The sequence below is a fragment of the Rhincodon typus genome, chromosome 7 (assembly GCF_021869965.1).
Source record: "Rhincodon typus isolate 14 chromosome 7, sRhiTyp1.1, whole genome shotgun sequence".
In the NCBI taxonomy this organism is placed as follows: domain Eukaryota; kingdom Metazoa; phylum Chordata; class Chondrichthyes; order Orectolobiformes; family Rhincodontidae; genus Rhincodon; species Rhincodon typus.
In genome coordinates, this window is record NC_063338.1 from 45,714,231 (window position 1) to 45,741,156 (window position 26,926).

The following is a 26,926-nucleotide window of genomic DNA, read 5'->3' on the forward strand; positions in this document are numbered from 1 at the left end:
CCTTTACTGGCTCCATCCCCGCCTCTTTGACCTATCTGTTTCCTCTCCACCTATCCTGTCCTCTATCCATCTTCTATCCGCCTCCCCCCCCCCCCCTTTTTATTTTCGAACCCCCTCCCCTTCCCCTCCCCCATTTCTGATGAAGGGTCTAGGCCCGAAACGTCAGCCTTCCTGCTCCTATGATGCTGCTTGGCCTGCTGTGTTCATCCAGCTCTGCACCTTGTTATCTCAGAGGCGTTGGTGTGCTTTCTTGTCCGTAGTATCAATGTGGATGGACCAGGATAGATTGTTGGTGATATTTACTCCTAGGAACTTAAAGCATGCAACCATCTCCACCTCAGCACTATTGATACTGACAGGGCTGTGTCCTCTACTCTGCTTCCTGAAGTTGATGACCAGTGTGTCATTTTGCTGACATTGAGGGCGAGATTGTTGGCTTTACACCTTTCCACTATGTTCTCTTTCTCTTTCCTGTACTGTCTATTGTCTTTGTTTGAAACCACTACAGTGGCAACATCAAATTTCTAAATGAACTTAGAGATAATTTGGCCACACCGTCATCAGTGTATAAGGAATCTAGTAAGGGACTGAGTACACAGCCTTGTGGGAAACCAGTATTGAGGATTATTGAGGAAGAGGTGTTGTCACCTATCCTTACTGATTGTGGTCTGCATGTCAGGAAGTTAAGGATCCAGTTGCAGAGTGGGGAGCAGAGTCCTAGGTCTTGGAGTTCGGAGCTGGGTTTGGCTGGAATTATGGTGTTGAAGGCGGATCTAAAGTCAATAAATCAGAGTTTGATGTAGGTGTCCTTGTTATCTAGATGTTCCAGGGATGATGATAGGGCCGGGGAGATGGTATCTGCTGTGGACCTATTGTGATAGTAGGCAAATTGTAGTGCATCAAGGCAATCTGGGAGGCTGGAGTTGATGTGAGCCATGACTGATCTCTCAAAGCACTTCATAATGATGGATATCAGAGCCACCGGGTGCTGGTATTAAGCCACATTGCCTGATTTTTCTTTGGCACTGGGACGATGATGGTTTTCTTGAAGCAGGTGGGAACCTCACATGGTCGGAAGGAGAGGCTCAAGATGTCTGCAAATACTCCTGCCAGCTGGTCCACGCAGGATCTGAGTGCACGACCAGGGACTCCATTGGGCCAGTCATTTTCCGTGGGGTCGCTCTGCAGTGGTGACTGTGGATCCAGATGCACCCGAGGCTGGCAGGGCAGGTGACATCATTTCCTGACCTTTTGTTCAAAGTGAGCATAGAATGCATTGAGCTCATCGGGATGGGGTGCTTTGTTATAAGCGATTCTACTCAACTTTGCTGTGTGGCCCTCCAATGCTTCTAATTCTTTGTTATTTTATAGGACTGAGATCAATAGATTCTTAATTCCAGATATTTTATTGAATTCAAGTTCCGCCATCTGCTGTGGCAGGATTTGAACACAAGTTCCCAGAACATTATCTGGGTGTCTGTATTAACAGTCCAGCGATAATACTACAAGGCCATTGCCTCTCCAGGTTTGGTCCAAGCCTCGATGCAGATTTAGCAAAAAGTTATTTACTTTTCAGTTCTGTCCCTCTGGAAACAAACGCTCATATTTAATTTCCTTTTTGTCTGCCTTCAATTTATGTTGCTACTTCTTGTTCTTTGTTTTGAACAAGCTGCAACAGTAAAGGGGAGTTTCTCACACTGGCAGCAAGTAAGAGACCGTGTCCTGCTGAGATCCGTGCAGTTATTTATCATGTGTTTTAAGTTGAATATCAGCGGTATAATAAAACTTATAGATATATTAGTAATGTAGCTGATGGGTTGGAAGATGGCATGAAAATTTGGGAAGATATAAATTTATGCAGTAGGTGAAGGCATGGGATGATGTATTTGATACAGCCAAAAGTGTGGTGTTCATATTGTTAGGAGAAATATGGAAGGCAATGAGCTAAAAGGGGTACAACAGAAATAAGATGAAGTAAAAGTATCAATGTATGTTGATTAGATATTTAAAAGTGCAAGCAAAGAATTGGAATTCATTTCTCAAGGAATAGAAGGCAAATTGGGGAAGTAGCGTTAAATATATGCAGAGCCTTCTACATTTAATGAGCTTCAATAATTTTAAAGCAAGACTTATTGTTTACAAGATAATTAAGAAAACAAAGGATATGGAGGCAATGTGGAATGAAATAGTAGTGTGGGAAAAGCCTCGTGGAATATAAGCACTGTCATAAGTCCATTGGATCGAATAACCTGTTTTGTGCAATATGTTTTATATACATTCTCAGTGGTCTTGCTTCCCCAACTCCTCAAGTTCCAGTCAATTCAGAACATTACTGCTCAACTCTTATAGCCCTATCTTGCGAGTATTTTTCAGGCACTTTGCCTCTATTTCTTACACACCTGCTTGTTGTACCTTTACCACCATTGGTCAGTAGTGTCTTAAAAGAGCAGCCTATTACTGCCCCATGGCCAAACTGTACCTATGCACTCTGATTATGGTTTAATTTTGTTTTATTAGAGTAATTGTCAATGTCTAAAGATTCAAACTTGTAACTCATTGTAGTTTTAAAGTTAATTATTTGAACAAAAGGGTTTATTGCTCAGTTTAAGATTTTTAAACAAAATGCAAGTTCCTCAAGGTCAATGGAAATATTCCACTTGTTTAGCAACATCATTTATCATCTTGTTTTCCTTAACAGTTCAGTGTATACTTTAATTAATTCTAGTAAAATACTCAGTCAGTGTTGTTAACAATTTTCTTCAAATTTTCTGAAGCTTCGTTTTCATATGTAAATATAGTCTGCAGTATTTATAGCGTCATGTTGATAGGTTTTGTTCGTTATAAGCATTAGACAGTTAAGCTATCATTGCTCCAGACATTATCAAAGTAGTACATCATAAAAACGTATAATGTTAATCCAAGTGTGTTAAAGGTAAAAGTATATGACAGAATCAGATAAATTACTCAAAATAGTGATTACATTAAAGTTGATTTTCTGTGTTTGCCTTTCTACCTTGTTAAATATTTGCTAAAACTGTTGTGCTTGAAAGGTGATGATAGCAATTCTGTAGCTTTTGAAATTGGCCACTCTTGATAGGAAGCAACTGGCTTTCTGTTTGCTTTGATGCCATCAGTGCTGCAATGTCATCTTGTGATTTGTGTAGAATGAGTAAATTTTTAATGTCACGAAAATTAGTAAACTTGAAATGGTTAATTCCTTTCAACCTATAACTTTAAATTATAGGAACAAAAAAATTAGTATTCAAGATAATCAGACTTTAACAAGACCTGATAAGCTTACGGAATTGCTTAAAATAGTTGATGCTGTGAAAGCAGCACCTTTGTAAATGATTTCAATGATGCTAGAAATTGATTCTGGGAATGTATGTTGTATGCCCTATTGCTCACCATACGTTTTGTAGCTGGTCAAGACAATATTTAAACTTTATTAACTAATGTGATTATTGATAATGATTCAAAGCTGGTTAACTTAATTTGGCCTTTTTTTTAATCTAGCGGTGGGAGCTACTGCAGTTTATCCTATCGATCTAGTAAAAACCAGGATGCAGAACCAACGGTCTACAGGATCCTTCATTGGAGAACTGATGTACAAAAATAGTTTTGACTGTTTCCAGAAAGTTATACGATATGAAGGCATTTTTGGCCTTTATAGAGGTAGGTTTTTAGTCAAGCTATACAGTTGTTAATGTTAAGAGAGTGTTGTGAATGTATATTTTCTTAACTGGATAATTTTATCATGGCTCTTCACTTCTACTAATGACAATAATGTACTTTCAGTAGCATATGCATTAAGGTTGACACTTTCGTAATGATGAGGATGAAATTACAAAATCAGTGGCATAAGATATTCTGAATTTGAACAGGTTGGGGTGCACAAGGAATATTCTATTTAAGAATGAATATTTTTGATCCATTATAGATGCTGTCAAGTATTAATATATTTATTTTTCATTACATGGAATTACTGGGAAAATATCTTTATCTCCCTCTCTCTACCCCAAAAATCCTCCCCTTGTATAAAATTTGTAGGGCATCCTGTTCAGCCCCTCCATCGCCACTTTTTTCTAATTGGGCTTTTTGGATCTTGTGGGTTCAAACTATGTTTTCTACTGAACAAGTAGATTAATGAAACTCAGATGAAAAAATGCAGTATCTAGTTCAAGCAATACTTCCTGTTGCTCCATGTTTTTGACAACATGCTTCCAAATGTTAATGATTGTCTTTGAAGAATCAGATAAAGCAGTTTCTTGGCACTTTTCATTCTGATTGTCAGATGGAAATAAAAACTCTGCTGATGTGCAATTCTAACTAAAGATAAATGCTACTAATACCTTTTTAAAATGAAGGAAGTATTAGTAACCTTGTATAGAACCAATAACTGCATACTGGAAATCTGAACAAAAACAGAAATTACTGGAGAACCTCCGCGTGTCTGGCAGTATTTGTGGAATTATGGTTAACATTTTGAGTCCAGTGTCTATTTCTGAAGAAGGGTCACCGGACTCAACAGTAACTCTGATTTCTCTCCACAGATGAATAATCTTGTCATCATCAGGATTTCCTTAATTTAATTGACCAAGATATATCTTGCCAAGTTGCATGATATATCTATTAAGGGAAAAAAGAATGAAGAAAACAGAAAATGAGAAACAATATCCACCATCCATGATAAGCAAAGTTCTGTTTGTGATTTTTTTTTTTAATTGTAATAAATGAAAACTAGGTTGCTAATTCAGATCACGGAAGGAGAGGCTGCCATCTGTTGAGAACGTATTCCTGAAAATTCTAGAAGAACAGTGTTCGTGTTCTCTGAGCTTAATGAAAACCTTTGACTGGCAGCACCAAGTATGCATGACTGCTTTGACTGAGTACCAGCAAAAGTCACTCAACGATTTTTTCAGAAGCAGATCAGGCTCACTGGCAGACATAAAGCGTATGAAAGGGACTCAAGCCATCATTCTAACCTTTGAAAAAAAATAGATTTGATGTATGCAGAGGGAAAAAAAAACAGTAGTTCATGAAGTCCTGTGAAGTTGAACTTTTTGATTAACCTAATGTGTGTTTCCAGGTTAAGGTCAGTTATAGCATAGCTCCCTGGTTCAAATGATTTGCTCTGTACTTTTAGGTGTTGCATAAGCCTTCCTTGTCCATTTATTAGCCTTTTAATGTATGCGTCTGAGCACCTTGAGATATTTCTGCATTCAAAGTACTGTATATTCACCTTACTGTTGAACTGTGAAATAGTGTTTGGAAAATCAAGCTACTACAAGGGTCAGGGCGGGGAGAGGTGAGATGCAAGTGGAAACAGGAATCCTACTGTTGGTACTCAGCCAAAGCAGTCATGCACAAAATCAGAAGTTGCTGCAAAAGCTCAGCAGGCCCGGCAGCATCTGTGAAGAAAAAATCAGAGTTAATGTTTCAGGTCCAGTGACCCTTCCTCAGAACCATTCTGATTTTTTAACTCTGATTTTTTTATTCACAGATGCTACCGGACCTACTGAGCTTTTTCCAGCAACTTCTCTTTTTGTTCCTGATTTACAGCATCCACAGTTCTTTCGTTTTTTTATTAAAGCAGTCATGCATACTGGTGCTGCCAGTCAAAGGTTCTCATTAGGCTCACAGAACACGAACACTTCTTCTAGAATTTTCAGGAATATGTCCTCAACAGATGGCAGCCTCTCCTTCCCTATCTGAATGAGCAATCTGGGTTTTGTTTATCACAATAAAAATAACTACATGTAATAGAAACATAATTTTGCTTAACACTGAGGGTGAACATTCTTCCTAATTTTCTATTTCCGTGATTAATGGGTAGAGCATGCAACTTGCTAAGGTCAGCTAAATTGAGGAAATCCTTTTGGTACATTTACACACATTTGCCTTCATTTAAAAAAAAAAGCATTGTTGGAATTTATCTCTCGTTAATTGCTATTCTATTCTTCAATATTTCTGACTTTTGTTTTGGTTTCTGTGCAGTTAAGGTATTTTTGGAAGGAAATATCTCCATTTGAGTACATTTTACTCAAATTGCGGTCCTGTTTTATAGAAAAAAATGTCAAATTGGTGTCTTTGCAGGCTCTCTGGTTTCTGGATGGAGCCTAACAATGTAACACAAATATCTTATTTTAAAAACTGTTACATGCCAAGAACCTATGTTTAGTGCTTGGGTTGAAGCTTCATGAATATAGGCACCCATCCTGTGGAAGACTTGTCAGTCCCTCGGTCGTAATGCTAGAGCTTACAGTTGCATGTTTTTTGTTTGTAACCATCCTTATATTGGGATAACTATGTTGTCCGTCCGTTCTGGGATAAAAGTGTCTTTGCAATCTTAGAGAGTTTGGTTGTAAAGATTCAATTTAGAGACAATAAATACAGTAATAGCATAAATTTAACTGCTTTTTTTCTACAATAATTACATGCATGTGAATCATGCTGTTCTTTGAATGGAACTGCATTAAGCTTTTTGGTCTTTAATGTGGGCAGCCAGTAGATTGTGCTCACTGCCACCTGTAACTGGCCATAGCATAGATGACGCATGAACGTAGATTCATTTTTTGTTTGTAGCACATTTTCAATCAACAGGTGGAGAAAGCAATTGCATTGTCCTCTAGGGAAAACCTAATTGAATACTGTTTTGGGTCCTCACTAAAATAAACTGGTTGTGCTGTCAGTACTAATTAAACATTGACAGTGAACTTGCCAATCAGGAGTATATGGTAGAAAATCCTTAGTTCTCTGTAACTTTCAGTTTGTTACCTTGCATCTTCTACTGTGAATACATGGCCAGACGTTAGTTCAATGTCTCCACCGTTTCGACATTAATGGTTGCAATTTCTCATATTATCTTCAAGGTACACATTGTTAGTTTTGCTAATCTTTTCATTTTTGTGCTTATTAAAGCTCTTACTTGTTTTATATTTTCTCCCTCTATCAATTTCTTGGACTTTTGCTGATTTATTTTTGAATAGATTTTTAAAACCTCAAGATTAGCCGTTTTAAAATCTAATGCTATCCTTCTGCAGTTAGCTATGGTTAGATCACATTTTCAGTGAGTTTTACTCGTGGGAATATATGTTCATTGAAACTTATAAATTATTTCTTTAATTGCTTGTCTTTGATCTAATGTCACATAATTTTTCAATGAACCTCGGACATTGGCCCCTTTCAGCCCTGTAAATGGGCTTTGTTTAAATTTAAGATCCTGCAGCCTTGACTCTGTCACTCTCGAACTGGATTTAATTTCAAATTGATGGCTTTTCGCTAGAACATCCTTTATTAAAGATCTCAAATAGCAGTTCTGCAATTGATTCCTCAACATTTTTTTTAATCTATCTTGAATGCATTCCATAAACCTGTCTTTCAAGCTAATTTTTCAACGTTGGTTTGCCAAATCTATTATTAAGTTGACCTTGTTGCATGCTCTTTTAATTTCCTAACTAAACTCCCCTTTTTTATACTGGAGTGTTGAAGTAATTGCAGAACTTGTACTAACACTATAGCTAAGATTCACCTAGTTTTCTGCAGGTGATGGAATAAACCAGGAATCTTTCTCATTGGTATGGATCCTCTTTACTCACCTTCTTAACTAGTTTTGGCACTGGTGTCTGGCAGCAGCATGGTGAAACAATGTGTTTTCTTATTCCCTTCTTCCCCTGGAACGTTGGATCAGATTTTGAGTAACAAAATTGCATTGTTCATACAAAGCTTATCAAAAAGCAAGGAAGAGAGTGCAGGAATTTTTGACTTGGTAAAGGCACAAGCTATATAGTAGTAGTGTTTATAATAGTGCAGCTGCACTACTTTCATAGATCAGTCTCTGTTAATACTGAAATCAGTTTACTGAATTTTGTTCACAAAATCAATAAAGTATCTTCACAGACCTTTTGATTCCATTGTAACATTTCAATGTTGTTAACATTCCAGTGACTAAATTTATATTTATGTTTTATTATTGCTAATAGTTTGCTAATATCCTTTTAAACACTTAGGTCTTTTACCACAGTTGTTGGGTGTTGCTCCAGAAAAGGCCATTAAACTCACAGTAAGTGTTCATTTTATTCTTTGTTTTCATTATTTTACTTAGTGTATGAATCTAAATACAAAAGATACTGCAAAGGCTTATTTTTAGATTCTCCGAGGCATCACTCTTTGTCTATTTAACAGAATTGTTACATGTAGAAGGTACGTACGGACATGATTGTACTTGGTTATGAACAATTCACTATGAATAATATTTACTTGATGAATCCTAAAAAGCAAAGTTTCAATTGAATGATCTCTGTTTTGTGATATTCAGTCTGATACTCGTCTTTTTAAAATTTATTTTTTGAAAATGACGACTCTAGTGTATAATGTAAGAAAATTCAATGAATAAAATATCTAATTGTATGCGTCCAAGTTAATTTACTCAATCTAAACATCTACTGTTCCTTCTTGCATTAGACACATTTATTTTAAATGCAAGGAGGTGATCTGCAACTTGAATTTTTGTAACATTCCTTAACTTGACAGGTATCGTAATTTTGTAATGCTTGAACTCTTATCTAGAGATCTTACCTCGACTGTAAAGTAAGAGGCTTCCTTCTTGTGAGCATATTAAAGATTGATTTATTCAATGGGTTTTATGGTAATTGTCTCTAATATTTCTGTTTGCTGACTTTTTGTTCTATTCCCTAGATCTTAGTCACATTGATTCCAATTTTCTTCTCTCCTTTCCTTTCGTACCTCCCCTGCACCACCTAGTCCATCTCTTCAGGTTCTTGACTTCCTGTCCTGCTTGCACTTAACTTAATTACAGCTGCAACGAAAGTATAATTTTTGATTATGGCGGTTTCCTTACCACACCATTGTTTTAAGATGTACAGTCATTTGAATTCTAGCAATTTTTCAATGCGTTTCGCTGTTTATTAGTTCAATCACCATTGTACCTACTGAAGTGAAAACAGCACACTGCATTTGCCATAACCAGCATTTAAACAGCTTTAGAAATAGTTTTCTTTCAAGACTGTGGCTTATTTTATTGAACAACACAATGCCCAGAGACCAGCAACTTCTCAACAAAGCTGCCTTCAAATCTTTCAAAATCTCTGTTGAAATTTTGCTCCTCTGTTTGCCATAGAATTTCTCTAGCTACGAATCTGCCAAATACGTATTCACCTCCACTTTTGATACCCTTGATTGCATCTAAATTAATACTTTCTCTCGTCTTCTTCATTTTTCCAAGTACAGCCTCCATCTTCATTCTCTTAAGTACAAGGGACGCAGGTTTGAAAGGATACGGGAAGCAATTGGAATAGGCTTTCTCTGGCTGATCTTGCTAGACTACCTAAAGTATAATTAGGTTCTGCTCTTGTGTGAAAACTTCAAAGATATTCCCGTCTTTTCTCTATTGGAAATCTTTGTTTTGAACCTTTCTCTGGCCTTTGTGTCTTGCATCTCCAAGAATAAATGCAAGATTCTCATGGATTTCATTGTCAGTAAGTTTAAGACTATCCAATAATTCACTCAGCTATTGTCAAACGTTCTTTTGGGTACCTTTTGCCCTAACCTTGGACCGATGTCTTTTTCTCTTATCTCCCTTCATCCCCTCTTAGATCTGCACCTGCTCTTTTCTACTAAGCTACTAAAATACTTAGTTCCTGGCTTCCATGTTAGTTAATCTGGGTAATGGACCCTCTTGATTACTGTTGCTGCAAACTGCAATCCTATCTCCAAAGTCCTTTGGGGCGGCATGCTGGCTCAGTGGTTAGCACTGCTGCCTGACAGCGCCAGGGACCTGGGTTCAATTCCACCCTCGGGCAACTGTCTGTGTGGAGTTTGCACATTCACCCCGTGTCTGTGTGGGTTTCTTCTGGGTACTCCGGTTTCCTCCCACAGCCCAAAGATGTGCAGGCTTAGGTGGATTGGCCACGGAAAATTGCCCATAGTGTTGAGGGATGTGTAGATTTAGGTGGGTTATAGGGGGACGGGTCTGGGTGGGATGCTCTGAGGGTCGGTGTGGACTTTTTAAGCCGGAGGGCCTGTTTCCACACTATATGGATTCTGTGATTCTTGAACAAAATAAAATGATGTGAATAGCCTAGCAGTGAGATTCCAGAGCTTAGGACCAAGGCAAACAAAGACACAGCTATTAATGATTCAAAATCTGAGATGTTCAAGAGACCAGAATTATAGGAACTTGGGAATTCCAGAGTTGCGGGCTGGGGTTGTTTGCTACCTTGATGTCATACTTCACCCTAGGATGAGCTTCGAATTGCATTGCATTGCAAAGACTGCCAATTTTCAACTCTAACATCACCTGGAACTGTCTCACTTCAGCCAAACAGCTGAAACCCTCGTCCATGTCTTCATTCCCTCTAGAGTTGACTGTTCTGATCTACCCCGGTCACCCTCCCGAGTTCTACTTGCTGTAAATTTGAGACCATCTAAAACTCAGCAGCCATGTCATAGCTTGAATGAAATGTTGTTCACAGTATGATCAAGACATTATACACGTAAACATCTCTATGATCCTTATGTGGCTCAGTTTCGTACTTTGTCTTATAATACAGCTGTGCAGAACTTTTAGTCGGTTTATTGCATTAAAGCCTTTCTATATAAATACGAGTTATTGTTGTATATATTCTAGGTCTGATGCTTGTGGGGTTGCTTCCAAGTTCCAGTATTTTCTTGAAACTTCTGCATTTAAAACTCAAAAGCCACCAGAGTACCATCTTGTGCAAATAAAAGAAAAAATTTTCTACCCTGTGGTAGAGATTGTTTCTGCCATATACAAACGTTCGGGTTATTAAATTGACGATCTTATTTGACATTAAGGGCATTGTAGCTTTAATCTGATTGAGACTCACATGGAAGCTTGTTTTTGAACATTGTCAGTTGTAAATGCCTTACAAATCTGTTTGAGCTTTGAGCCTGAAGCCATGGATCACTTGTCAGATTTTGACAACGTCTATACCCTAACTGTTAAACTGTCCCTTCTCTTTCAAATGTTCACATTGTTTATGGCGCACTTTTAGAATTCCTAATTTTATTGTATTTTGAAATACACAACTTGATTTTAATCTGAGACAAAGCTGTTCACGTGCAAGAGTATCAGAGATAGTAGGAACTGCAGATGCTGGAGAATCTGAGATAACAAGGTGTAGAGCTGGATGAGCACAGCAGGCCAAGCAGCATCATAGGAGCAGGAAGGCTGACGTTTCGGGCCTAGAAGACATCAGCTTTCCTGCTCCTATGATGCTGCTTGGCCTGCTGTGTTCATCCAGCTCTACACCTTGTTATCTCACGTGCAAGAGTAGTTAACTTTATGATATAGCAAATTGGCAAAGATGCTAAGCAGTTTGTCAGTATTTTAGGATTGGTGGTTCCTATAGACATTTTTCCATTAACTCAGATTGCTAACGATTATGAAACTTGTAACAGATTCTAAACTGATACTGGCCTTGAAAATTATAGATTTTAATATTGTGCTGTTAAGTATGAACCGCATTTATTTTCAAATTGTCTCGATTGTAAGGTCAACTAATTAACCTGACTGAACAGCTGTTGTTTTGCCTTGAGTGATATGAAATGGCTGCTGATCAAATGACTGTTACCGCATGGTTCGAAATCTAATGTCTTCTGCGAAACACTGCCATTAAGGCTTGCAGTATTAACTTGAAGGTTTTTGTCATTATCAGCTATTTGGACTCTTTATAGTATAAGATTCAGTCAGTGTTGCCATCTTCTGCATTTGAATTTAAACCAATTTTTGTCAGTGTGCAATTTTTTCTTATTGCCTACTTTTTTCGCTGAAAGATTTTGTTTAAGGACCCACCACAAATATTACATTTCAAAGAATAAAAGTCTAAATTTTCTTTTCTTCATAAAATTTAATCCGTGATCTATCATCAGCATGATGGGAAAAGCATCTTTAAACTTCACCCAAAATTAATTCTAATTATAGTTATATGGTTGAAGTTAAATGCAAAATTCGTACTCCTTCATATTGTCCATTGCTTTAAATCAAAAAGGAAACATAGTTCATTGCGCTAATGCTAAGATTTCAGAAAATCAATGCATTACTGTGTGGTCTTGGTTTTCTCATTGCCAAATGTGAAAAATGGCAGAAGTCCTTTTTTGCCTTGGGTTATGCCCCGAGGTATTTTTAGAACTTAATGCAGATTCAATATGCTGAATGGCCTTCTTCTGAATCATACGGTTCTATACCAGTGGTGTTAGCTCTGTTGCTTGATGGTTGATTTTCATTTGGTGGGTTCAATTCCCTCATCAACTGAGGTGACCATGAAGGAGTCTCCTGACCCTGAGGTATGGAGACTATCCAGTTAAATTACCACCAGTGAGCTCCCTTTAGGGAGAGAGGAAGCCAATGGTCTGGTAAGACTATGGCAACTTTACTTTTTTACTATTCGGTGCTTCTAATGTTATTAACAATGGGCATTCAGGGTTGCTTAGCAGTAAGTTTCCTCGTGATGTTGGAAAAGGTACAGAAATGAAATTGTGGTGAAAACTTGTGCCGTTGTTGTTGTTTTTATTCCACTTCTGACACTTAGATTCAGACAAACCCTTATGCTAACTGCAGTAAATGGAGAAAGAAAAGGACCTATAGAATGATGCCAGCAAGTTATGCATCATGGGAATTGTTTTGTGCTTATGTAAACAATAGAGAAAATGCTTCATTAAGCAGTGCATTCTTGCTGGTGAGGCACTGACATGCCTTACCACCTTAAATTGTCCAACAAAGGGGGTTACTCCATACAACTTCTGACAGCATTAAGACCCTACTTCTGGGCTATAAAGAAAAAGCCACTGGTCTGTATATAAAAAAAAAAGCTGTTCATAACAATCTGTATTTGTGCTGTCTGCAAGTAGACCTTCCTTCCTTAAAAAAAGTGAAGCAGAAGTTACATTTCAATAATATTCTCAGAAAAGCTTTAAAGAGATTTTTAAAGAGAAGGAACAGTTTACAACTCCTGAACTTCTGGCTAGCCAATCAACTACCCGACAAAGAAATTCCAGACGGGTGGTTCCAGTTTTGAACTTTATGACTCCGTCTGAAAAAAATGCGAGTTGTGATAAACTGGTATCCCTCAGTTGCATTACACCTCAATATTATTGTTAATTGGATTACATTTCCAATATCCTTTTCAATCCGATCTCCACCCTTGAATGTTTATGAGCATGCCTGTGATGCAAATTATTGATTATTCCCCTCTGCCAAGTCTAAGAATGTATGAAATAAACCCTACTTTATGCTTTAACTTTATAACTGTGTAATTGCAATTCTTAAAAAGTCTGCGTCCATAAACACAAGGAGTTAGAGGAAGTACAAGCCCACTTTAAAAAGGAGTAAGATTAAAAAAAAATCACAATTTATGTTTAGCTGGTAAGTAGTGAGAGAGATTTGTTTTAACACTTGTAATCTGTCTGTAATCGACACTGGGACCTTGCATCTGGATTGGAATAAGTAGGATAAGCTAAAATGGTGCAAAATTTGTAAAATGTTCAAGTATAAGAAACAAACCTAAATAAACTGATTTGAAACAAAAGGGATATCTGAAATGTTTACCAAACTATAGTACCCCCCATAACATTGTCAGGAGGTTTTAAAACACATCCATGCTTTTCCAATGTCTGGGTGTGTAGATACTCAAATAGATAGCCTGACTAAGCAGATCTTTTTTTCTCCCCTGGCCTTGCCGCAGGTTTGATGTGACTGAGTACTGTTAAATCTTCCATTCTTGCCAGAATCTAGTGAAGTACCAGACCACCACTAAACATGCCCCCTCTAAGACTCATGGTAGTGGGGAAGGGGGAGTGGCTGGAGGTCCGCCCCAGTTGAACCCCTAGTTATTATGATGATACTACTGCAGTTGTGGAAACTTAAAAACCCACCTGACCCAAAAGCAGCAGGATAGTGTGGCCTCTCTGCTTGGGAAAATTAAAGAAATCTGCCAGGACCAGACAGTGTGTACCATGCCAGCAGTTTGAGATGTAGACGTTGAACGCATCCCAGTGATAAAACAAAACCACCCCTGGTTGATCCCTGACAGGCTGGCTCAGGTCAGGCAGAAGATCCAGTATGTGCTGGACAATAATATAGATGACTCTAGCTACAGTAGTTGGAGTTATTTCATTGTACCACTCCCGAAGCTGGATGGATCGACCCAGCTCTGCATCAACTACCAAAAAGTAAGTGCACTTAGCCAGAGCAAGTCCTAACCAATCTGGCATCTTCAGGATTGTATAGGCAAGATTGGTCAAACTTTTAAAAAGGTTAGCAAGGTCCTCTGACGCAAGAGCGAAAGAAATCACAGCATTTGCCTCCGCATGTCTTGCATTTGCCTCTGCATGGCCTTTGCCAATGTGAGGTTATGTCCTTTGACCCCAAAAAATACCTCCGCAATCTTTCACAGTCACCAGCTAGGCAGTCTCTGAATTCAACAATTGTGCATTTACCGTGACACCTGATATGACCACTTAAACAACCTGGAAGCAGTGATCAAGGGTCTGAAAAAGGCTAGTGCCATACTGAACTTTGCAAAAAGTGGGTTCGCTGTGGCCAAAGTAACTTATCTTGATTATGTAGTGGGGAGCAAAACTACTCCCCCAGATTCCTGAAAACCTAGGGAGTTAAGGTGTTTTCCAGATATGAGAATGTTCTACTGCAAGTTTGTCCTGAACTTTAGCACCATGGCCACTCCCTGACATTAACCCTGATAAGAAAATAAAAGGCAAGCCAAGAGCCTGTTTTCAAAATTGAAAACTATCCTGATAAACATGCCTGCATAGATGCCCCAGACTTCAGTAATCAATGTTAGCGATCTAGAGTTAAGAGCGATCCTACTCAAGAAAGATGATTCTGGAATCAAGTGTCTAATTGGCTTTTTTTCTTCCGAAAACTCATCAAAAATTAGAAAAGATACTCTACTGAAGAGAGAGAAATTGTTTTCTGTTAGCTTTCTAGCATTTTGAAATCTATTTACCATGGATAAAACAAGACCTCTCCACTCTACACAGATCAATTCCTAGAAACATTAAAAACGATCAATGCTACATTGTTCTGCCGAAGCTTGTTGTTGCAGCCCTTTAACTGAAAAATGATTCACGCCAGCATTACATTGTTCTATGCCTTACCCCGTTTGTAAGCATCCACAATGTTGTAGAGAGCTATCATGGCATCTCCTAGTTGTGCATTTGATTTTTCTTGCCCCAGTGTGAGAATGAATGTATACCATTTTCTTGAACGTGGTGCATGTTTGAAAAACCTCCCGCCACCCCGTGAAATGCATTATGGTTAGATTAACATAACACAACAATCCCGACCCGAAACATCAGCTTTCCTGCTCCTTTGATGCTGCCGAGCCTGCTGTGTTCCTCCAGCTCCACACTGTTGTCTCTGACTCCAGCATCTGCAGTTCTTACTATCTCTTTAATATGTATGCGACTGTTTTAAGAGCACCTTAAATAACCCAACAGGAATAGCTTCTCCTGCAACAATTGCCGAGAGAATCCAAGCATCTAATTCTGAGTGACAAAAGTAAAATCAGCCGATACCTGTGCCTGTGATTGTGCTGTCTACAAATGAAACAATGAAGCACAAGTTATATTTCAGCAAAAACTTCCAGGAAAACTTTGAAGAGGTTTTGTTAAGGGAAGAAATGGTCTACAACTCCTGAACTGTTGGGTAGCCAATCGCCCACCAGTGAATTTTAGACAGTTAACTACAGCCTTAGACTTGAACTTCACCTTAAAAGCAAGGGCGTTGATAAACTAGTATTGCTCAGTTATTTTTTATTAATGTTGCTAATTGAATAACTTCTGTATTCTTTCCAATTCAATCTATCCCTTATGTATTTGTGAGTGTGCTTGTAAGTACTGAAAATATTCCAACCTCCCTGCATCTAAAGGTCTATGAAATAAACCATGCTTCCTACATTGTTGTTGCAATCTGCAAAATCGAGGTCCACATATAGAAATACAACCTGGCAGATGTTGCCTTTATTTTTGCCTGTTACTTTTTCTTCGACTTCTGTTTCTTTAACTACAGAAACAGCTGATAATTGCTTAAGATGGAATGAGATACTCCAAAGGCTTTTAGGATATTTATCATGCCATTATGACGCAAATTTTTTAATTGTCCTGATTCCTCAAAATTTTGCTTACATATAATTTCTCTGTCATACTGATGCTTGCTCTATTGATCCATCAAAACCTGCAGTTGAGATTATTATAATGGACTAACCTAGGAATGTTGGAAGTAAACAGCACAATCTGTTTAAGTCCGTGTAAGGTCTTTGGCCTTTCTGGTGAAAGCGACAAAAGGATTGAGCTCTTAACCATGCAGCTTGCAATCCTTGAATGATTATTTCAGAATGAAAGAATAATTTACTTTATAAATTGAGTTGGTTTGCCTAAAAAGATGGCTTAGAGTCAATACCACATTACTGTCACCTTGTATGTAAATTCTAAGTTAACTGAAATCTTATTTTAGTACATTGGATCTGAACCTGCTAAATTACAACAAATGGGTTCTGAGGAAGGGTCACCAGACCCGAAACGTTAACTCTGTTTTCTCCTCCACAGATGCTGCCAGACCTGCTGAGCTTTTCCAGCAACTTTGTTTTTGTTCCTAAATTACAATACTTACTTTTTATTAAGCATTATGGTTAGAAATTTTCTCCCATTTAACAGCCAAGTGTTGGTTCTTGGTGTTTTACTAAACCGGATCCTTCTATTTAAACATTATGATGTGACCAAGAATATCAGAATACTTAGTAAGAACAATTGTGCATCTTGTACCTCTTGTTTCTTTCTTAGAATTAAGCATTTTCTACAAAGCCATCTTTTCCCAACCATATCCTCTGTAAGGATCAAAATGTAAACTATCTGGTTTCACTAGTTGGATTCCATATATATTGTAATCTTTCTGTAGATGAAACTTGATTAGCATTCTACATAAACTGATTTTAGGAACTGGATACATGTTAACCAGGAGTGTAATATGTTTTACTTTCTCCTATGTTTGTATAGCAGATGCTTACTTTGGAAAAATGGGATTGGGTGTTCTCTTATGCCCTCAACCATGTCCTTCACGAAAAAAAACCTTATTCCACATTCAGTCCTGCTTTTGAACAGATCAGGCTACCTCTGATCACTTTTTTGTATCACTCTGTATTAACATTCCAGCTGTAACACCATCTCTGCCCACTGGAGAAACTAAATCGTGGTATGTAAATGAACCTGGTATTAGAGATGGTACCATTTTTATTGGCCTCAAAAATCTCAATCCCTCAGTTTTAGAAGGAGTTTTTGAAGTTTCGTAGGTCTGCTTGTATGGCACCAACATTATATCCTGCACTCTGTACTATTATCTTGATACACTTGTATAGTATGATCTCCCTGTAAAGCATGTAAGACAATACTTTTCACTGTACTTTGGTACATGTGACAGTAATAAATCAAATCTACAGTATCCTTCAGGGACCCTCTTGTGGCACAGTGATGTTGTTCCTACCCTGGACCAGGAGGCCCAAGTTCAAATCCCAACTGCTGAAGAGGTGTGTAATGACATCTCTGAACAAGTTGATTAGAAAAATAGGTTCAATATTAAAACTGCCTAGACTTTTACTTGCTGTTCATGATATTTTTGCAAATACTGTTCCTTCACCTGCATTTTTATGTCTTTGTCCTAGTAAATTCCAAATTTTCTGGTGTCAGCCAAGGCTTTGTTTGAAACAATTACCAAACTCCGAGTCAGAAAAATGTGCATTAAAGTTATACTCCCAGAACATGCAAATCAAGGCTGACAGTCCAGTGCACTACTGAAGGAGCCTGGAGTTGTTGTTGTACTACCTTTCAGCCTTTTGTTGGGCTCAAAAATCCCACAGGCCTATTTTGAAGAACAGTGTAGGGAGTCTTGGCTAATATTTGACCCTAGATCAGTACCACAGAAAAAGGTTATCTGGTCGTTATTGCATTGTTTGTGAGACCTTCCCTGCACAAATTAACGACTACACTTCCTACCTTACAACACTAAATTACAATGATTAAACATTGACTGCAAACTGTTTTTTGACATCCTATAATCATGAAAGGGGGGGGTAAGTTGGTCAACTCAGTTGGCTGGCTGGCTGGCTGGTTTGCAATGCAGAGTGATGCTAACAGCATGGGTTCAATTCCCACACCAGTAAAGGTTACAATGAAGGATTCCCCTTCTCAGCCTCTCCCCTCGCCTGAGGCATTGTGGCCCTCAGGTTAAACTACTACCAATTGTCACACTGTCATGAGAAAGCAGTCCTGTGGTCTGGTGGGGCTGTGGCAACTTTACTGTTTAGTCGAGAAGGACAATCAATAAATTCAATTCATTTAAATAGTTGTATCCTTGCAGCTTTCAGATTTTTGTGTAATGAAAGGAAAGCCCCCATATGACTAGTTTACAAAAATACTCAGGAAATGGGAACAACCTCATAGCTGCAGATTGTGAGTTAAGTAATGTGCTCTGCCTTTTGAATTAATGGTTGTTGTTGGTTAATAAAAAAATCAATGCTTTCTCCCCTGGCTGAGGTCTGCTGGAGAAGTAAATATCACACGCCTCACTATTTGGAGCAAGGGAAGTCTGTGGGAGATTTATTTTTGGTCATTCTTGGCACTTCCTTTGAACTGGTTTCAGCACAGTTTGCCCAAATAACTTGCCTGTACACACATCCACCAATAATAATGTTGGAAAACTGGCAAGGAGAAGGAATTTGTTCAACCAAAAGTATACTGTCTTACATGCAATATCAGTGATATTTTAAATCTTGTTCATTTTCTCTTTAATAGGTAAATGATTTTGTACGAGACAAGTTCACTCGAAGAGATGGCTCAATTCCTGTTATTGGAGAAATCCTTGCTGGCGGTTGTGTAAGTATTGCTTACACTTTTCTGTTGTTACACGTGACAGTAATAAATCAAATCAAAATCTTCAGGATGTATCATAAAAATTTGAATGTTGTAATCTTTGAACTTTATGAAATTCTTTGGCTCGGTTGGCAAATTTGTACCTTAATTATTGCAGTTCAGGTGTTAAGTGAGTTGCAACTTGAATAGATAGTGATGATACTGGCTAAAGCTTTTTTTAAAAATCCCTGAGTACATTGCTATGTAAAAGCTGGCCAAAATGTTTCAGAAGGGTACAAAAACCATTTTGACATTGTCATTCTAAGTTTATACTCTGCGAAGTAAAACTCAACATGCGCGTGATATGGCAGGTGAGGATTAAAAAATCTATTTCAACTTGTGACCAAGTTGGGAGAAATTGGAGTTATGGTTTTGTGATTCCAAATCAGAATGCTAACTAACGTTATGATGTCAAATGGGATTACCAAATTGTTGTTTTCTGGTCAGGGACAACTAATATTTTTAAAGTAGACAAAAGGTGAGATCTAGCGAATACAGCCACAAGATTCTACAGTTTTAAATAAACAAGACGACTTTACAAGTTGGAATAGAAATACAATCTATAATACATGTGCAAGTTAATTCTAACACCTGTAATTAACGTGCTAAACATTTCTAATGTACTTTGAACACAGCAGTTCGCAAATGCAGTCACGACAGATTCTACAGATTTTGCAGTAACTTCCCTCAGGCATTATTGACATGGTTGTGGACCTCATATTAAGTTTCATAAGTTCTTCATCTCTGCTAGTTTGGCCTTGAAACTCCTTCTTAAACTGTTCCATCATGGACTGCCTCAACAACTGCTCTGGTTCTGATTGATCACTTTCTTGTGTCCATGCTCCTCTGGACTCTTGAGAATTGCATTCCAGTACTTATTCACAAGGAAATCCATCCTTTCATTGACCGCTGCAATCTTGACTTATGGATCTTTCACCCATTCTGTTGAGCTGAATAATATGCTTCTTTCTAGCCATTCACAGCTCTAGGATTTCCCAAGCCCTCCTTACCCAGAGCTATTCAAGTGATGTAGGACTTCCTTGATTCCTCACTAAATAAAATCTGTGTAGCTCAGCTGCCTTTCAGCAGCACAGTTAATAACAACCGTGCCTTCAACTTGGAGGTTCTGTCTATCTGTCCTCCTGTGACTCGTTTTGACCGCAGAACTACTGCTCAGTGACCCCCAAACTATTCTGTCTGACCAATTAGAAACTTTGAAAATTAGCCCTGTCCCCTACCTCTGGGGTGAATTGAATGTAATTAATTTTGGAACTATCAAATGGAGCCAACTCTTAGAATTCTCTGTACTCCTGATTGTTAAAACGTTGCCACTTTTTGCCGTTTTTTCTAAGTTTCATGAATAATAAAAGAACAGGAATTCATCATAGCTTGTACAGACTTCATTCAACAATTAATTCAGTTTGATTGATCCTGACTTAACCCAAAATTTCACCCAAATGTACAAATCTATAATTCTTCCTTGTTTATTTATTTCTGTGCCTTGGAAATACTATCATTTTTAAGAGATGTGTATCCTGAACTGTCAGCTAATCTTCCTGTTCTGCTGCCTGATAGTTCTGGATCTGGGCCATTGCCTGATGTTTGTTTTCTTCTATTTTGGTAACCAGATAACTCTTGGGTCTTAAATGAGAAATGTTTGCAACCTTATTTAGGTCTGTTAATAAAACTGTTTCATCTTATTCCAAATATTTTGGACAAGTTTGTGGTTCATTATGCTACTGGAAACATTTTGAAAAATGGGTAGGAGTGGGTTACTGGAGCAAAGGATGATGCATGTCAAGCCTGGGCACTACAAATAACACTTGAACTATGCAGGGGATAGTCACTGAAAGGAAGAGGCATTACTAAACAGAGATTGGATAATAAATATTTTTCTGTTCCGGGCAAAGTTAAATCCCACAGGAAAATTCATAGCTCTGTACTAGTTGGTCAGGTGCTGGTCAGTTAACACACACATGGCAGATACCTCCTGAGGCCACCTGCAAGACTGCAACCTGGAGTATTAAACATTATTGGTCCTAATTTAAGAGTTTGTGACAATTGCTTTGCTATTGCTATGGCATTTGGTGTAACTAAGCCTGCAAGTTACCCTCCAAGTCACACACCATTCTAACTTGGAGCTGTATCGCTGTTTGTGCAGTGTTGCTGGGTCAAAATCCTGGAACTTCCTTTCTCACTGCAGTAGGAGTGTATCTACCACCTCCAAGTACTACAGTGATTGGAAAAGGCAGTTGACCATCTCCTTCTGAAGTACAATTAGGAGTTGCCATTAAACGATGGCTTTGCCAGTGCAGCTCGCGTCCTGTGAACAGATTTTAAAAAGTCCTCCAAATTTCACTGTTAGCTTTATTTCCAATATGTTAATCTCAATGGTCTAAGTGTATACCTAGCTTAGTGCATGAGGATGTATTTTAGATTGCTTATTTTAGGTTACAGTCAAGTGCTTTGAAAGTTCAATCCCCACTGCAAAGCTTTTTCAAAATCTGTTTTATTTTTAAGAATCTGGTTTCAAATGGCCTGTAAGTACTAGGCTGTTTTGTTGTATTAAATTTCAGTCCTTCTGTTACTTTTAGATTCAATGCTGTCTGTCTGTCAAGGTAAATAATTGAATATATCATCGATTCAGATCTTGTATAGAGTAGAATGAGAAGAGATCATGCTGACTGTGCAGCGTATAAATTACTGAAAGGGCCAGTGTACTCGAGAGTTATTCTGCCATGGAATGATATTCTTGTCCATTTGGAGAAATGAACCAAAACACACACATCATTCATGGACTGGATAATCAGAAACTTAAAGCAAAAATTGTTGTTTCATGGTAAATTCATGCTTAAAATAGATTCAGATGAAGAAATGTGGTATGCACTTTCTGCCCACAGACCTTCCTTTTATTTCATAGTTTATTTTCTAAGCATTTTATATCGTATTGTCTTGGATATTAAATGTATTTAAACACAATTCTATATTAACAGATGTCATTGTATAATGCAGTCTTTCAGATAGAATTGTAGTATGTAACACCGCAGACCATCTGGCATTTGTTTTTTATTCACTCACGGGGCAAGGGAGTCACTGGTTAGGCCAGCAATTATTGCTCAGAAGTCAGTGAAGAGTTAACTACATGCAGGTCAAACCAAGTAAGGATGGCAGTTTTCTTCCTATGTTTAGAGGGATATGGGCCAAACACTGGCAAATAGGACTAGTTCAGTTTAGGATACCTGGTCAGTATGGGTGAGGTTGGGCCGAAGGGCCTGTTTCCCTGCTGTACACCTCTAGGACTCTATGACCCATGCTTGAAATTCACTTGCTTTAAATTCTACATGCCCACACTCTCTTTTAATGCACTCGTCCCCACATAAAGTTTTTCCCCATTTGAAAACGTTTTCTGATGCATCACTTTGCCAATTTGACAAATGAGGGCTGAACGTGGTGAAAGTACTGCACAGCACTGCTTGCATGCCAGACAGCAGAAACAACCTGTGATGGGCATAGCTGAATTTCATAACAATTTCATTGTCCCACTTCGAAAATAGATTTAAAAAAGCTTTAAAATTAAAAATTCCTTAAACTTACTCATCACCATTTATCCTGCTATTCATAATTTTATCAAAAACATTACCATCCCTTTCTCCTACAGTGTCTTGAAATTCCAACACTACCCATCAAATATCTATTTCTTGCTGACTTCCACATTACTGTTCTAGCCTGTGGTTATTTATTGATAAATAATTGGCTATACTAGCCTTGAAAGCTTTGTTCTTACTTCTGTTGTCTCTTTTTCCTCCACCTGATTTGTTCTTTAAATGTTCACTATTGTCCCTTCCCACTGTTTCGTTCCCTACCTGTTTCAAATAAATAGTTTGTCACTGACTCTTTTCTCATTGCCAGTCTTTTCCCATCTCTCCGGACAAGTTCTATTTTCAATCTCGGCATTTCCAACTTGGATATGTTTTCTTCCCACTTATTTTGAAATAAACATTTTGCTATGCCATTTCCGATCCTCCCTCCTCCACTGTTTCTCTGCTTCACTGTTTAAAAATTGGCTCAGACTTCTTCAATTTGTTTAATTACCATCGACTTAATTATCCTTTCAAGGAAGTGTGCAAGTGAGCATGCCAGAAGTGGCATTGGGAATATCTAAAAATGAGGGCTGAACGTGGTGAAAGTACTGCACAGGACTACTTGCATGCCAGACAGCGGAAATAACCTGTGATGGGCATAGCTGAATGATGTCACAACCAATGGATTTGATCTAAGCTTTGCATTCCTGCCACATCCATTGTGAATGGTTGTGGACAATTAAACAAGTATGGGGAGGCAGAGGTGGCACAAATATATCCAGCCATAATGATAGAAAATCTCAGAATTTCAGTGAAAAAATGAGGCTGAAGCATTTGCAACTATTTTCAGTCAAAAATATTGAGTGAATGGTTCATCTCCACCTCCTCCAGCATCACTGAAGGCACTGGATATTACAAAGGTTATGGACCTTGATTACATTCCAGCAGTAGTAGTGAAGATGTGCTTTAGAACCAGGCAAAGTTGTTCCAGTGCAGCTGCAATTCTGGCATCTACCATGCAATGTGGATAATTAAACAAAATGGCCTTTGCACAAAAAAACGCAGCCAATCTGGTAATCTTCAGTTATTGTCCCATCAGTCCCCACTGGATCAACAGTAAAGAGGTGGAAGGTGTTATCTACAGTGTGATTTTGGCCCTTACTCAGAAGTAACCTGCTGACCTGTTCCACAGGGTTACTCAGCTTCTGACCTCATTATAGCCTTGGTTCAGACATGACCAAAAGAGCTGAACTCTTGAAGTGATGTTAGTTTGACTGACCGTTAAACAAGGCAGCATTTGATTGTGTGTGGCATCACACTATAAAAACTGGACTACAATGGAAGTGAGAAATATTCTACTGCTTCCAGTTGTACATAACAGAAAATAACATGGCAGTGGTGGTTTTGAAGGCTAATCATCAGTCCTGAAACGTTGCTCCAGTAGTCAGATTGTCACTGTCCTTGACAATCAATGGCATTACCCTTACTGAATTCATCACTTAATACCCTGGGTTTATCAGTGACTTAAAATTGTAGCGGGAGAGAGGCGTGGGTGTGTGTGTGTGTATGTGTCTGTCTGTCTGCCAGGCAGGCATGGGTGGGTGTGCGTCTGTGCCAGGTGGGAGCAAGGGCGTGGATGGTTGTGTGTCTGTGCCAGGTGGGAGCAAGGGCATGGGTGGGTGGGTGGGTGTGCCAGGCGGGAGCAAGGGCGCAGGTGGGTGTGTATGTGTGCGCTTGCCAGGCGGGAACAAGGACGTGGGTAGGCAGGTGGGCGCGAGGATGTGTATAGGTGGTTGGGCGTGAGGGCGTGAGGATGGGTGTGTGTGTTTCCTGCGTTAAGGGACTACACCTTGGAAAAAAAAATTTGGTGAACTCTAAACACTTTGCTATGTCTTAAAATCACAAAAGGCACTATATTGGATACAGTTTTTTCTCTTTCTCTCTCTCTTCCTGCTCTCTCTTTTCCTGCTCTCACGCTCGCTCTCTCTCTTTTCCCTTTTTCTCTCACTATTTTCCTTACTAGGTAACTAGTACATCTTGGAGAGGTTGTGCAGTGGTAATATGAGCTAGTAATCCAGAGCTCCAAGCTATCATTCTACGTAGATACAAAATAGTAAAAGAAACAATGTTTAAAAATGTTAAACATTACCTTCATAGACTAACTAGAAAAATAAAGGAATAAGGTTATAAGTTTCAACAGTCTTTAAGTTCTCTGTTCTCTGGGGGAACTCAGCTGCTAATGTAGATACGGGGGACCTCCCTCACCGCCCACTCATCCCGTGTGTTGGTCATGATGGCATCACTGTTGCTGAAGCTGCCGCATTCCCCGTCTCCTCCTGCTTACAAAACATGCCTGGGCATGACCCACTCACATTCTGCGACACCACCACGCTGGGCCAAGAAACCGCCATGGGCCACTGAGAGATCGGGCCGAAACACAGCTATGGGCCGCTGAAAGACCACGACGAGACACCACCGTGGGCCGCTGAGAGACCGGGCCAAGCCACCACCTTGCCAGGCCTTGGAACCACCACCAGCCGCTGAGAGACTGGGCCGAGACACTGCCACGCCAGGCCTTGGAACCGCCATGGGCCACTGAGAGACCGGGCCAAGACGCCACCACGCCGGGCCTCGGAACCGCCATGGGCCACTGAGAGACCGGCCCGAGACACCGCCATGCCGGGCCTCGGAACCGACATGGGCCGAGACGCCACCACGCCAGGCCGAGAAACTGCCACAGGCCGCTGAGAGACCATGCCAAGATGCCACCATAGGCTGAAAAGAGGGAATAAAAAGGAGTAAAAAGAAAGAAGGGGACAAATTCTGGGTGAAGCATCCTATATTACTGCCGTATTGGTAGTTTAATGGTAACCATGATTGTTTTTGAAAAATCAATTTGGCACCCTAATGTCTTTAAGGAAGCCTAAATTTAACTCAAGATTTGGTTGAATCCTCTCTGAAATGGCCAAGCAAACTACTCAATGCTATCAAAGCATTACATTCAGAAGGAAAGAATGAAACAGCTTGGAGCATCCAGCGCCAACCTAGACACTGGAAATGACAAGGCAAGCCCAGCCCAATTGACCCTGCAACTCCTTGTTGTTAGCATCTGGTGGGGTTTTTGCCAACACTTGGGAGAGCTCACAAACTAGCCAAGCAATAGCCTTCTAGTCATACTAATGAAGTTGTACTTTGCAGACAATATCCTGGACACGGGCAGAGCAGAACTAACGGAGGTAGTGGCACAATGGTATTCAGTTGGGGGGAAAGATTAACCTGGGAAACAAAAATGTTGATTCCCAGCCCTGTGAGGTCACATTCAGGTCACGCATCGGCAAGCAAACTTCCTGCTGATTACCACTTCTCCCACACCCAGCCTCAAGCTGCTGAATTGTAATCCTCCATGATCATCACCACTTGGTGAAAGTGCTCTCAGGATGGCAAGGAACAAAACATATTTTTGGATGAGTAATTTAAATATCAATTAGCAAGGGCAGCTCAGTCACACCATTACTAATTGAGCTGGCCGAATTGTAAAGTACATAGCTGGTAAACTTGGTCTATAGCAGTTGTTGAGGGAATCAGCAAGAGGGAAAAATTTACTTGAGCTCTTTCTCGCCAATCTAACTGTCACAGATGCATCCATCTATGACAGTTTTGGTCGGAGTGACTAACGCACAGTCATCGTGGGAACAAAGTTCCGTCTTCTTATTGAGGATACTTACCTTCAGATTGTGATGCTACAGCTACCAACGTGCTAACTGAGATGCACTTTGAACACAACTATCAATTCAAAACTGGGCGTCCATGATATGCTGTGGGCGTTCAGCAGAAACCTGTTTGACCACAATCTGTAACTTTGTGGCTCAGCATATCTCCCCCATTCTACCATTACCGTCAAGCTGGGAGATCAACCCAGGATCAATGAAGACTCCTTGATAACATGCTAAGAGCGACACCAGGCATAACTAAAAATGACCTATTAACCTGGTTAAGCTATAACACAAAACTATTTGCATGTCAAACAACTGAAGCTCTGTAACATACGGTTTGGTTTCCTTCTGACACCATTCAGCAACTCATCTTGTCATAGCCTTTGCCCAAATCTGGACAAACTGCTGAACTCTGGAGGTGAGGTGAGAGTGACAGCCTTTGTCAACTCAGCATTTAATGGAATCTGTTATCGAGGAACCTTGACAAAACTAGAGTCATTGAAGTTGGGTAGAAAACTCTCCACTGTTTGGCATCATACATAGTGCAAAGGAAGAAGTTGTGATTGTTGATGGTCAGTCATCTCAGCCCGAGAATATTACTGTAGGTGTTGCACAAAGTAGTGTCCTAGTTTCTAGGCCTAACTTAAACTAACTGTTTAATCAATGACTTTC

General features: G+C 39.2%; 1 protein-coding gene across 3 annotated transcripts in view; it reads left to right on the top strand.

Moving 5' to 3' along the window:
* slc25a12 (solute carrier family 25 member 12) overlaps nucleotides 1–26,926 on the top strand; it is a 123,097-nt gene that overhangs the window by 71,196 nt on the left and 24,975 nt on the right. For all 3 annotated transcript variants that reach the window (XM_048598562.1, XM_048598561.1, XM_048598563.1), the window contains exons 11-13: nucleotides 3,517–3,675; nucleotides 8,010–8,062; nucleotides 18,844–18,924. In XM_048598562.1, the coding sequence (XP_048454519.1) occupies nucleotides 3,517–3,675; nucleotides 8,010–8,062; nucleotides 18,844–18,924 (293 nt within the window). The remainder of the gene's footprint in view (nucleotides 1–3,516; nucleotides 3,676–8,009; nucleotides 8,063–18,843; nucleotides 18,925–26,926) is intronic.